The following is a 13043-nucleotide window of genomic DNA, read 5'->3' as shown; positions in this document are numbered from 1 at the left end:
ATAAACAACAAAAAGAAAGGAATGAGAGGAGAGCTGGAAAAGTTTTTCTCATACTGTAATAGTGCACTTGGCAGATTTTTCAATCATTTTCTTCTGGATTCATACTAAAACCATGCTGTTGTTTTAATGACAGCTGTAAGTTCAAATATATTTACAGATTTCAGGTTGTATATTCATTTGAAGAACTGTCTTTGTGATGTTTTCCATGGATATACTTATTATGTGGTTCATTAATTTCACATAACTTTCTTTGTTCATATAAAGTTTGTGGAATTGGGTGACCAGTTTGAGAGGCAACTCTAAGACCTATCCTCTCTTTTCTATTAGATATCTCCCTTTTTATTGCACATTGCCTATGCTGTAAGCATATTGGTATGTACATGATGAAGAAAAGCAGGGAAACAATCTTTGGAATAGTTGGTTTGCATAGTGTGCTCTTCCCTCCTTTTTCCCCAGGGAAAACATATCATCTAGTAGTCTGCCTTATAACAGAATAGTAATTTATGCAGCCTTAACCTCTGAGATGTAACAGAACCATGGACCTGTTTTCAGAGGTAGAAGACATAGAAGGACAAGGACAGGACAGCAACACTGTACTCTGTCCTGGCTGGCAAACCAGATGGGTCCTGTCCTAGGGACAGGCTGCTGTCAGATTTCGGACTGCTGGCTCTCTCCTTCACATCTCCTCCACTCAACAATTAACCCCATCAGCCCCCTCTTCCGGAGCAAATGATGATGACTTTTTAATGGTATATAGGCTGCGTTGCTGCAAGGTTTTCTGTTTGTGTGATAAATCCCAAGGAAATCTGAAAAGGATCATCTGCATCACATTAATTGAGATGCCTGTCAATAGTTCATAGTTCATGAGAAAAAGTGGACTTGTTTCTCTGCATTTACACATAAATCTAGAACATGGGTACCTTACTTACTGTGTAGACTTTAGGAATGGCCTTATTCTGATCTTCCATGTTAATTGCTTCCCTTTTCTGTGTCAGCGTAATACTGAGCATTAAACATAACAAAAAATAACTTCCTCAAAATATCTAGATATTAAAATAATGGATAATTGCAAGAGTCAATTTTGCTTCTACTTCAGTAACTAAATGGATTCCCAGCAAGTAAATATTTTAAAATTACACCCAAAGTACTTTGTAGTGTTTATGCATTCTTTCATAGGCAGATATTAGGATCTTCTTGTTTTAGAATGTAATTTCTCTGTCATCTGTGTATATTTGCAGTTGAGAACTACTTAAAATATTTGATTTTAAGTCTGATTTGGTAACATGCTGTGTTGAGCCTAATCTTTGGGGAAACATTTATATTTTAGTGTTAGGCAATAGTTGTTAATGTTTATTCTTGAAGGGTACATTCCTCAAATAACCTATTTTAGACCAAAATTAAGATATGTTAGCAAATATGTGTAAGCAGATGTGGTAATCCCAAGTCACCCTTTTTTAGAGTCTTTCAACCAAATTTGTAATTTTGAATGTTCTGTTTAAGGAGTTGTTTGATGTTTACTTATTTGTCTTTTTCTACCTGTTTCAGCTTGGAGAAAACAAGAGTTGGAACGGCCAGAATGTTGGGTTTCCTGAGCCAACAAGTAACAGTAAGTATCACTTTCTAAATCTTTATTTATTCCTGCTTATTTTTGTTTCTGTAGAATTTAGATTATTCAAGGCAAATGAAATGTTTTCTATAAATGTGCAATTAAATTAATTAACTCTTGAGCATCCTCTGTGTGAGTGCAGGAACAAGAAGATTCTTATTTACCCCTCTTTTTATTATTATTTACTATTTTAACAAAATCAAGACTGGTTTTATTAAATCGTCAAATCCTTCAGGTTTAAAGGGATTTTTACAAGTTTTCTAAACTGCAGGGCCAGTACTGAGTTCAGACAAGGTTGCTTGTGTCTTTTTCCTGTTCTCCAGAGATGGAGATTTCATAGCTTCTCTGGGCAGCCTGTTCCAGTGCTTAATTATACTCACACTGATATTTTTAAAATTTATTTTTATTCTTGTTTTTCACTTTTATCCAGCTGGAACATGTCCTGTTTGTTTGATAATCATCTCCAGTTCTGCTTCTATATAACTCTCTAAAGTGGCTGATAATGCCTTTCTTCAGTCATTGGAGACTTCCCCTAATCTCCATGACTTTTCAAACGTGACAGAGTGGTCTCAAAAGAACTTAAGTTGGTTCACTCTACACCCTGAGACACATCCCATCTGGTCTGGTGACCAATTATAGGTTGAAAATTTCTCTAGGAATCATTGACTGTGATCTCCGTCCGCTCCTGGTAACTTCTCTTCTCTGAGCTCTTTCTTTAGACCCAGAGGCTTGTGAGGCCTTGTTTGTGAAGAACAACTTCAGTTTCTCTGCAGTAGTTAATGCCTGACCAATCTAGTGGCCTTCTATGATGGAGTGGCTGCATCAGTTGACAAGGGAAGACCAACCATCGTCATCTACCCAGACGTCTGTAAGGCCTTTGGCACGGTCCCATACAACATCCTGATCTCCAGATTGGAGAGAGATTGATTTGAAGGGCGGACTGTTCAGTGGATAAGGAATTGGCTTGAAGGCCACACCCAGAGAGTGGTAGTCAATGGCTCTATGTCCAGGTGAAGGGCAGTGGTTTCCCTCAGGGGTCTGTCTTGGGACCAGTAGTGTTTAATAACTTTATCAATGACATAGACATTGAGTGCACCCTCAGCAAGTTCTTAAATGACAACAAGCTGAGTGTTGCAGTCAATCCAGCAGAAGGAAGAGAAGCCACCAAAGGAGACTAGAAAAGTGGGCCCATGTGAACCTAGTGACATTCAACAAGTCTAAGTACAAGTGCTGCACCTGGATCGGAGCAATCCCAATGTGTACAGACTGGGAGAAGAACTCATTGAAAGCAGCCCTGCAGAGAAGGACTGGGGGGTTCTGGTGGATGAAAAGCTTGACATGAGCCAGCAGTGTCCGCTTGCAGCCTAGAAGGCCAACTTGCCTGGACTGCATCAACAGAGGATTGGCCAACAGGTTGAGGGAGGGGATTTTATCCACTCTGCTCTGCCGTTGTGAGGCACCACCTGGAGTTCTGCATCCAGGTCTGGAGCCCCCAGCATAAGAAAGATGTGGCCACAAAGATGATCGGAGGACTGGAGCACCTCTCCTATGGAGAAAGTCTGAAAGAGCTGGGAATGTTCAGCCTGAAGAAAAGAAGACTTGTTGGTGGAGACCTCATTGTGGCCTTTCAATACTTAAAGGGGGCTTATAAAAAAATGAAGAGCAACTTTTTGCTTGGGCAGACAGTGACAGGACAAGGGGGAATGGTTTTAAACTAAAAGAGGGGAGGTTTAGATGAGTTATTAGGAGGAAATTCTTCACTCAGACAGTGGTGAGGTGCTGGAACAGGTTGCCCAGAGAAGCTGTGGATGCCCCGTCCCTGGAGGTGTTCAAGACAAGGTTGGACAAGACCCTGGGCAGCTTGATCTAGTGGTTGGCATCCATGCCCAAGCAGAGGGGTTGAAACTAGATGATCTTTGAGGTTCCTTCCAACCCAAGCCGTTCTATGATTCTATTAGTACAACAAGCCTATGCGATTCTGCTAGATTTTTTTCCTGGCTTTGGACTTACTGTAGTGTGATAGAGATAATATAAATAGCACTTTCTTCACTCTTCCACGAGTCCTATATTCTTCTCTAGAACAGTTTTGAGCTTTGAACTTCTTAAGAGTACAAATTCTTATCTCCCTCAACTATGGATTGTATTATAGATGGACACGTGTTAGCTGTCTTTTTTGCCAATTTGCATCCGAATGACTTGGTCCAAAATCGAGTTTTTAAGGGGATTCAGTTGTGTTCCATTATATATGAAGTCTTCTCAGTGGCTGGAACTATGGAGGAGTTGGGAAGTAATTTGTGGTTCAACTTACACAAAAGGTTGCCAGTATTTGAAATTATCTTGGATTCAGCATATGCCATTGTGTTTCACTTAAAGGAAGGATTTTTCAGGATCTAAGACTTATTATTAATTGCTTCCTTCCAGCCCTATCTTCAGTCCCCATCAGTACTTCTAGATTATTGCTGTTTGCATTGTCAGAATCCCTAAGGACACGGTCTGTGAAACATCTGCAAATGTTAACGTCTTCAAATGTTAACATGTTACAGTTCAGGACAGCAGAATAAGATCTCAAGCTTTTCTCTGCTATCCTTCCAGTGTCTTGTAGCAAAGATACGTACTGATGACAGTGTGACCATCTACTATACCAAGAAGGAAAAATGATGTCTTTCCCTAGTTTAACCTGGCAAAAATACTTTGGTGGTCACATGTGTAAATCCAAATCCAGGAGAGCAAAAGCACACTCATTCAACAGAAAATTGTATCAATTATTTGTATTTTAAACCTGTGGTAATCAAGGGACTCTTTTTTCACAGATGGACCTGTTCACAGAACTTTTTGCAGCCACCATGTTCCATAGTACAGGAACAAATTTACAGTCTGTTTTGCTTCGTGGAAGACATTTCTAGAAGCTCTTGTTTCCATTCTAGTGATATCCAAGTAAATTGGAAATCAAATGATACATGGCTAACATGATAGTAGCCACAGAGCGTTTCTGACAGTGCTGTTCAGAGAGCACAATGCTTAATCCCTTGAATCCTTATTTTTTTTTTCCCAGTCTATCATGAATGATAATCAACTGATTAAAGTGTATCATTTTTGCTTTCAGAGGGCCTGGGCTATCCTTTTGCAAAATAGGAAATATTTGAACCCTGAATGCTATAAACAGGCATATAATTTTTTTTTTAACTGATTTTTTTAAAACTCAAGAGCCTTTCTGATTCTAGAGTATTTTCTTTAAAACCTACAGCTTAGCTATAACAATAGCATTTGAGGAGATTTGAATATGTTAAAGTTACATAGAGGACAGACTGATCTTTCTTCGCTTTATAGTCTCCTCTAGGATTTGTGGAAGACATAGAAATGCATTTTTCTTTCTAAATGTTATTGTGGTATCACCCCTGGCTGAAGAACTTGCTATAATAGGCCTTCTTTTTTTAGTTTCTAATAGAAGACACTCTTAATATTTGTAAATTAAAATGGCCTTGATGATAGATTTATGAATCTGCTGCATCAGTTGGCACTCTACTAAGGTATTCTTATACATAGAAAATCACTGTAGTGTCTTTTGTACTGTAGATCTTTCAATATATGAGTATCACACCATTCTGAATATACAGCAGCGTACAGGAAGGAACCACATACTCCTGGGTAGAAAATGCATTGAACACTTTTGTATGTTACTTAGGGAACCAGTAAGTTCAGTTGATAGCTTCCTATTGAATGGCTCTATGAAGAGGCATTTTTTTCAGGACATGACTGAGGACAAAGGATTGCAACATTTGGAGATAGTATTCACTTGACATTTGTCACCTGCTTTCCATAGGCATAGTCAATGTTGGAATTTCCTGCTAGTATTTGGTAGGGAAGCTGTCTTCAAGTATACATTTACATGTGAGCACTTTGCCTACTCTTCTTCTGGTAGAATATTATTTGCTAGTTTTCCACAAAGGAAATGCACTAGAAACCCTGAAGAAGAACTAGAATTAGTGAGAGATTTCCCTGTATACACCCACTGATCTTCCCCTCAGCCTCAGAGTCCAACTTAAGAGCTAGTTGACTAACTAGAACTGAGTAAGTGTGAAGTATCTTCTTTTGCATTTAAGAAGTGATCACCTGCATGCATGAACTCTTCTGTACCTGTGAAGCACGTCTTTTTTTTGAGGCGGCTCCAAAGAAGCTCCCCTGTTTAAGATCAAAAATGTTGCATTCTTTCAAGTATGAATATGCAAATTTATATTTAAGAACAACAATTATTGGTAGGTGTATATACTGTATGTATCTACTCTAGCAGAGTCGGCATTATTATAATGCATTTTATGCAAGACAAATGGAACAGCTTCCTCAATTCTATTTCCTTGGTTATGAGAGAAATATACATTTTACATTTGTTGTAATGCTAAAACATAGCTTTCAGTGGTGTTGAAAACCTAAGGTAGGCTCTAAGATTGTTATATCTACCATTTGGCATCTCTTATTCAGATTTCCAGTAATTTTATTCCAGGAAAACTATTGTGTCCTGTTAGGAAAACATATTATTCATTGGTTCCCCTTGGCAGGCAGATACTCTTTCTTTGTGTTCATTCTGCACTATATTTTCATCTGAAACTGTGTGAAATAAAAACTGGAATAGTAAAGTGAAGTTTCAGTATGACAGAAACAAAAATTATATATTTTAGTAATCTGCAGAACAGATTCCATTGTGCTCTTATTACGTAGTTTTTGCTTAGAAATACCCTTCAGTCTGTATCCTCCTACATACTCACTGGAAGCATTTTTAGTATTCCCTGTTAAATGTCCTTGAAAACTAATTTTTCCCATTGCCCTCTGTTATGTACTTTTGCAGCTACCATTGCAGCAAACCTCACTTCTGTTCCTCCCACGCATTGGCAAAGCTTCTTCTCATTGATTTGCTTCTTTACCTTTCCTCTTTCATAATCTTAAGGATGACTGGAAACAAGAAGCTATTTGTTTCTTGGTTTGGGATATCTTAGACATTTTTCACACGTGGAATAACAAGAGTGATGAGTGAGTTTTTTCCCTGTTGCTTCTGGAAGTGACATTAAAGACAACATTCTCTGGGCACAACCCAGACGTTTGGAGCCCATATAGGAGATACCTACTGTCAACAGGATGTTCGTTTATTTCTCAGGCTTTGTCTTAAGCAAGTATCAGCAAAAACAAGATATGAAGCAAATAAACAGTCCTAATGCAAATTCTGTTCTCTTGGGAACATTCAGCTTTTGGTTTTATTTCTCTGGATAGGGGTAATCATGAATATCATACACTACATGTTCTGGGAGAAGCTGTAGATGAGAGTAAAATGTCTAAAAATGAAGAACAAAATTTTTTTAAATTAAAAGAAATAAGTATTTTGAGTGTTTTTATATTTTATATTTCTAAAAGGAAAAAATGACTCTCATAGTCTCTGTTGCCCCACCCTATTTTTCATAGACTGGTTTCCCTTTATTTCCAGCAGTTTTGGGGGTCACAAAGTAAATTTTTAAAAACTAATGATAAAAAAAATTACATTCATAAAAGTCATTACCTCTCTGAAAAGGACAGGCTCTTTGTTTTTCTTGCCTAACATTTTATTACTAGGGATTCCTGCGTGACTTCACAATCTTTGTTCTTCAGAGTACATCTGCTCCTGCTGTTTGTTCACCACCTGAAATCATAATCATTTGTTTGTGACATCACAATTAGTTACTGTGAAGATGATTAGATTGTCACCAACAGATGACTATGATTTCAGATGGTAAATGAGCAGCAGGAACAGATGATCTCCTAAGGAACAAAGATACTTGATCTCATGTAATTGTTCTCAGTAGAAAACAGGCTATGAGAAAAAAAGCAAGTAGATATTCAGAAGAGTTTCTTAAATCTGTAATGAGGAATTTCAGCATTTGTCCTTATATGGTCTTTCTGTAAGCCCTAATTGTATGGTTTTATTCAAATTTGTATTTTGAAACATCTTCATCCTTTTTTGGGGGGAGGAATAAATGCAAAATAAATAATCAATTTATCAGCTTTAACATATGAATACATCTTTACTTTAGAGGAAATAAAATTTGTGTGAACTACATATTTCTGACACTCGGTGATTTTATAAAGACTTCATTTAATAGTCCTCTGTAAGTTTATTTTTCAACTAGGGATTTTGGTGAAGCCTTCCAGTAGCTAATTTAATACCTCTGTATTTCCATAAACAGTAACTGAAGCCAAAAGTTTGGGAGTAAAGGTTTGTATAGTACTTCAGATGTTTTTTATTGGAATTTGTCTGAGTTATATTTTGCTGAAATATTTATTTCCTTCTAGGGTATTTCAGAGATGACTTGCAGTGCATTGTGTGCATTTTCACTCACTGCTAAGTACTGCTGTTTCTTGAAAGATCCAAATTAGCATGTTTTTATGTAGAATGGGATTAGGGCACAACTCAGGTGTGCAAGACAATAACTGCAATTGATCCTCCTCCATTTTTTCATATCCCTCGTCTTGAGATGCTTTGTTAGGTAATAAAAGGAATGAAAATTTTGTATCTTCAGATGTGAAGCCATCTTTGCTGAGTATAGATTATGATGTGTATTTGTAGCATACCTAGAGTTTTAAACATACACCCAGAAAGTTGGGAGACTTGAATTCAATTTCCTTCTTCACTAGAAAGAGACCACTCACAAGGTACAGAGCAATCTGGATAACAGCAGTCTTCTTGTGGAGATGCGTCTAATATCATTATGATTTGCAGACAGAGAAACAAGAATCAAATGTTGTCAAAGTACAAAAATTCCGCAGAGAAAGCATGAGCTAAAGGAATCGTGACATTGCAGTCTGTCTATTGATTAAGGCATTTGTAAGTGATGGTACGGTTATGTGTTCTGGTGTTTCGTGGGTGGTCTACACATACTATGTTCTTCATATTTTAGACGTAGGTTAAAAGAAAAAAAATGTTGTAAGCAACCTGTTGCCTGGTTCTTGAATAGTATGAATTGTGCATAAGTAAGAAATGCATAAGTACTCTTGGGCTGTGAGGGTTGTGGCTTGAATGCCCTCAGGCTGGGAAAGAACCCAAGCCTTAGCTTTCTTGGAGACTGCTTAACCATTAAGCTCTTAATGTATAAATGTATAAGAGGGAACAGCCACCGTGACAGTAGATAACTGGCTCTGTGGGTAGAGATCACTTCAGAGAAATTCAGCTTTTGCTTTTCCTAGTTCCCTGAATTTTCTGTATGAATTACATTTGTTCAAGGTTGCTTGTCTATTCCTTTGAAAAAATCTGCATGTGAAATAGCACCACAGAACTTTTTTGTGATGTTAACTGTTAATTTAAGAGTCTACTTCTGAAAATGACCTGCATTAGGCTTCTCTGTTCAGCCAAGCAAACTGAGCAGTATCCCACAATTAACCTCAATATTGTGTTTCTCTAAACACTTAGTCTTTTCTCTATTTCCCACCTCCATCCTTTTTCTCACCTGGAACCCGCCAGCTACATCTCCATCAGTCTAGGATGTCCTTGAAGAACTGAATCAATTGAACTGAGGCTTTACTGCTGTCAGAAGCAAGACGTAATTCTCCATTCTCTCCTTCATCCTCTTGCCTTACATTAAACATCTTACCCCTATGACTTCCACTCCCCCACCGCTTTTTCCTCCTCTGATTTCATCTTCATTCATACCTATGCTGTGCTTGTTGATGTCCCCCTTGACCTTCTTAGCTTCAGCAACCTCTCTATCCTTGTCTCTTAGACTTTCTCATTCTTTCATCTCTTCTACATGCAGGTCATGCCTTCGTTTTCATCATCACAATTCTCATTCCCTTCTTAATCTGTTAATGAATAGTCTTGCCTGCACAGGTCACTCTCTGCTTGCACTTAGGCACTCTCCTAATTGCTTTATGCCCTCAAAGATCATTTTCTTGCTGTTTTTACAAGCACCTTGATGTGTCAGTTCACTAGTTTGATTTGCTTCTGCTCCAAAATTGCTGATCCTCTTTACTGAAAGAATACTGTCCTTTATTCTGCATTTATATCAGTTCTTTTCAGAACCTGATTCATCTTAATTGAAGCTTGCCTGATACACTGATACATTGTTGGAACCTTATGATTAAGATTTTTTTATGTAAAAATAATGTTGTAGATGTTTTGCCTGTGTCTATTAGAATATGTAATAGAATTTCCTGTAAAAATTCCCCACTACAAGCCATAAGTCTTATGTTTACCACAATTTTATGTTCCCAAGTAGAAGTAAAGCTGTGGAAGATTTCAAAGGACTTTCCTCACATGAGTTAACACTAGCTTTTACATAAAACATATTTAAGTCTCATGTGATACTACAATTTCATTTTTGGCTATACAGAAAACTCTCCATCAAAATTAAGGATACCAAGACCTGACTTCTTGAAGAACTAAATAGTATTTACTTCAGTGCCATGGTTATTTTAAGGTTAAACAATGTAATATTTTAATGAGTGACTTTACATAACGTTGGTTTGTTTAAGGTCACATAGACAAGATTGTTTGATTGAAAGGCATTGTGTAATGACAAAACATTTTTTCATGTCTGAATATTGCAGTAGCTGGTGACTTAGAAATACCACAGATAGCTGTGGTAAGTAGATAATGATTGCATCTTGGTTTTTCCAGCCAAGATTGTGTGTAGACTATTACTGAGAACATAATGGCCATACTGTTTGCCTACTCAATTGTTTGATTGATGTTTTCTGAGTTCCTGCTGAGGTAATAAAAATTGAAAATATTCTAGTATATAAATAGGCTTTTATAATGAGTGGAGTATATAGAAGGTAATTACTTTTTATGATAATATTTATATTTTTCAGTCTTGTTATTGAACTAGTTGTTTTTGAAAATTATCTTTTTTGCTCTCAGTGTATTTGTAATGGACCAAATTCTAAGATAAGTTGAGAACCTGCCAGTTCTTTGGAGGAATTGTTGCATGTGGAAGTCCTCCATGCCTCTTCAGATTTTGTCCACTTTAACTTAAATAATAGTGAAGTCAGGGTTAAATTTGGGTCTAACTTTTCTTGCTTAATACTTTACTATAAATTTTTGCCGTTTATTTTCAGCAGCGCAATATGGGAAGACTACTCAATGTGAATAAAGGTAGCATAATCTAAAGGAAAGCTGTTTGGTGGTTATTGATTGAGTTTTTTATTCAGTTCCAAAAAAATACTGATGATCTCCATGAACAATCTTTTTTTCACAAAGTGTTGGGTTATTTCAAATATAAGGGTTTTAAACTTAATTTATGAGTACTTTATATACTGATTTATATCGTCACTCACTTGGCATCATTACACAAGACATGGAAGTACTCCTTCATGCTTGTGCCCCATACTATTGGTTGTAGTGTAAGGAAGAGCATGTGCTTTACAGGACTGTCAGGGGAAACCATACAGCAGCTGACCAGGCTTCTGACACACCATCAAGTATAGCTTTTCTGTAGGACAGATATGAGCCCAGGGAGAAAGCTGTGGTTCTCTAAGAAAGAATAAAGCTGCGTTTTTGACCAAGTACACTAAGTGTCCTTGAAACATGAAAAGCCACTGAGTGACCTTGAAATAAGTCATTGAGCAAAGGCAGACAAAGAGTATCCCTACAGTGCTGATCAAGTAGAAAAGAGAAAATTAGCTGTGTATTAAATAAAAGAAACCTGATTTTGTAGGTCATCTTTTGGAGTTGAATGGCAAAATCAAAATCTTAGCTTTTAATGTTTTATAGTCTTCCTGACAGAAATAGAAAATTGAAAATTGGACGCCGGTGTGGTGGTGTAGCTTATGAGTCTGCAGGCAACACTGTCATCAGAGAACTTTTCTTAATTTGTCCACTCCTATGGGGTAACTCAACACTGTCCACGTGTCCAGCAAATTCCATTTTTGCAGAGTCTTACTACATTCAGGCTCTTGCAGTGATATTGTCAGCAGTTCTCCCTTCCCACTCCATTCCCCATGCACCAAGTCCTCTGGTGAGTTAGCTTTGTTTTCCATGAACTCTGGACTGAAGGTCCAAATGGTGGGGGATCCTTTTGTAGAAAGGTCCTCCTGTCCTCTCTGGCTGAGAGACCCTATGGAGAAGGGATTAGGGGTAAAAATAACATGACTCCAACAGATCTTGTGAAGGCTGCCTCTTCTGCTCCTACTAGAAAAAGAAGTGGAATCAGAGCACAGATATACAGTCTAAGGGAAAAACTCATAAAGGATAAGCCATTTTGCATCTTATGTTTGCCTTGGAGTATAAACTGTTTTGCAGTTGTGGCAGCAAAAGTAGATGATGGAAGAAAAAACTTATTCTTTAGTGAGACAGGTCTTTGGTTTGGGTTTTTCAGAGACTATAGGAGATAAGACACTGCTAATAATTACTGCCAAGGATGAGTAAGACATGTTTTTCAAATGTTAACAATTACATTGCATAACTAGCCTGCATATTTTTTTAACACATTTGCCCACAGGTTTAAATAATATAAATGAAAATTATTTTAACATGTTTCATAAATGTACCTCTAAGTTATGTCCAGCAGAAGGTGCAATGTTGTTGGTCTAAATAGTAGTATAGTTCCTCTATGTTTCTCTCCTATGCTCTAACGCTTTCTTGCATTGCAGTATTTCTTTGTCCTATGTTTTGTTGTTTTTTGTTTGTTTGTTTGTTTTTATTAAAGTGCTTGTTTGAAGAGTAATTATCATAATTTCTGAAGAGTTCTTTTGGTCTAACATTAATTTCTCTGTTGATGTCATACTTCTTGTCTTTTGATAACATCATTACCACAGTAACTAAGCTGTTACATATACATCCTTACAGAATTCAACAGAGTTGAAGTAAGCAGACAACAAAGGCATAATATTAAAAAAAAAAAATCCTCAATAATACATTACAAGTAGATAATGAATTACAGTAAACACATGCCTGGTAGAAGTTTTAAAAGAGAGCAAGTTTTATTGGCTTTTTAAAGCAAGTTTCTAAGAAGCTCCATGAAACATAGGCCCTGAACATAAAATCTTAATAGCTTGCAACTATATTAATGTAATGTCTGCAATATTACATTACTTTGTTTCCAGATATAATCAATGATGGTAATATAATATCTGCTCTCAGAGCCAATGTATGATTTAAATTAATTATTGCTTATAAAGCACTTTGAAGTCTTTAGCTGAAAGGTGTTGCATAAGTGTAGAAGTACTATTATTAATTTAACATCAGCATTACAGTAAAGTCAGTACTTTAGGAGCATTTGCTATACTGTGCTCACTATCTTTTTATTCATCATATGCTGCATATTAGTTATTTTAACATTTAGAAAGCTTAGTAATCTGGAAGTATTCCAAACCATTGTTCCAGACAGCAGTTAGATATTTGGGTGGATCATGTAAAAACAGTGAAATGGCTGAGAAAGCATGTAAAATGTTTGTTTTAAGTAATATTACATCAATGGAACAG

The 13043-nt window shown here is 36.8% G+C and overlaps 1 protein-coding gene across 3 annotated transcripts in view; it reads left to right on the top strand.

Moving 5' to 3' along the window:
• STAU2 (staufen double-stranded RNA binding protein 2) overlaps window positions 1-13043 on the top strand; it is a 167003-nt gene that overhangs the window by 70780 nt on the left and 83180 nt on the right. For all 3 annotated transcript variants that reach the window (XM_084281274.1, XM_084281272.1, XM_084281273.1), the window contains one exon: window positions 1546-1606. In XM_084281274.1, coding sequence (XP_084137400.1) covers window positions 1546-1606 — 61 coding nt within the window. The remainder of the gene's footprint in view (window positions 1-1545; window positions 1607-13043) is intronic.

This window comes from Netta rufina (assembly GCF_964035555.1).
Source record: "Netta rufina genome assembly, chromosome: 2".
NCBI lineage: Eukaryota > Metazoa > Chordata > Aves > Anseriformes > Anatidae > Netta > Netta rufina.
Note: the sequence above shows the minus strand (reverse complement) of the source record. Positions and strands in the feature narration are given on the sequence as shown.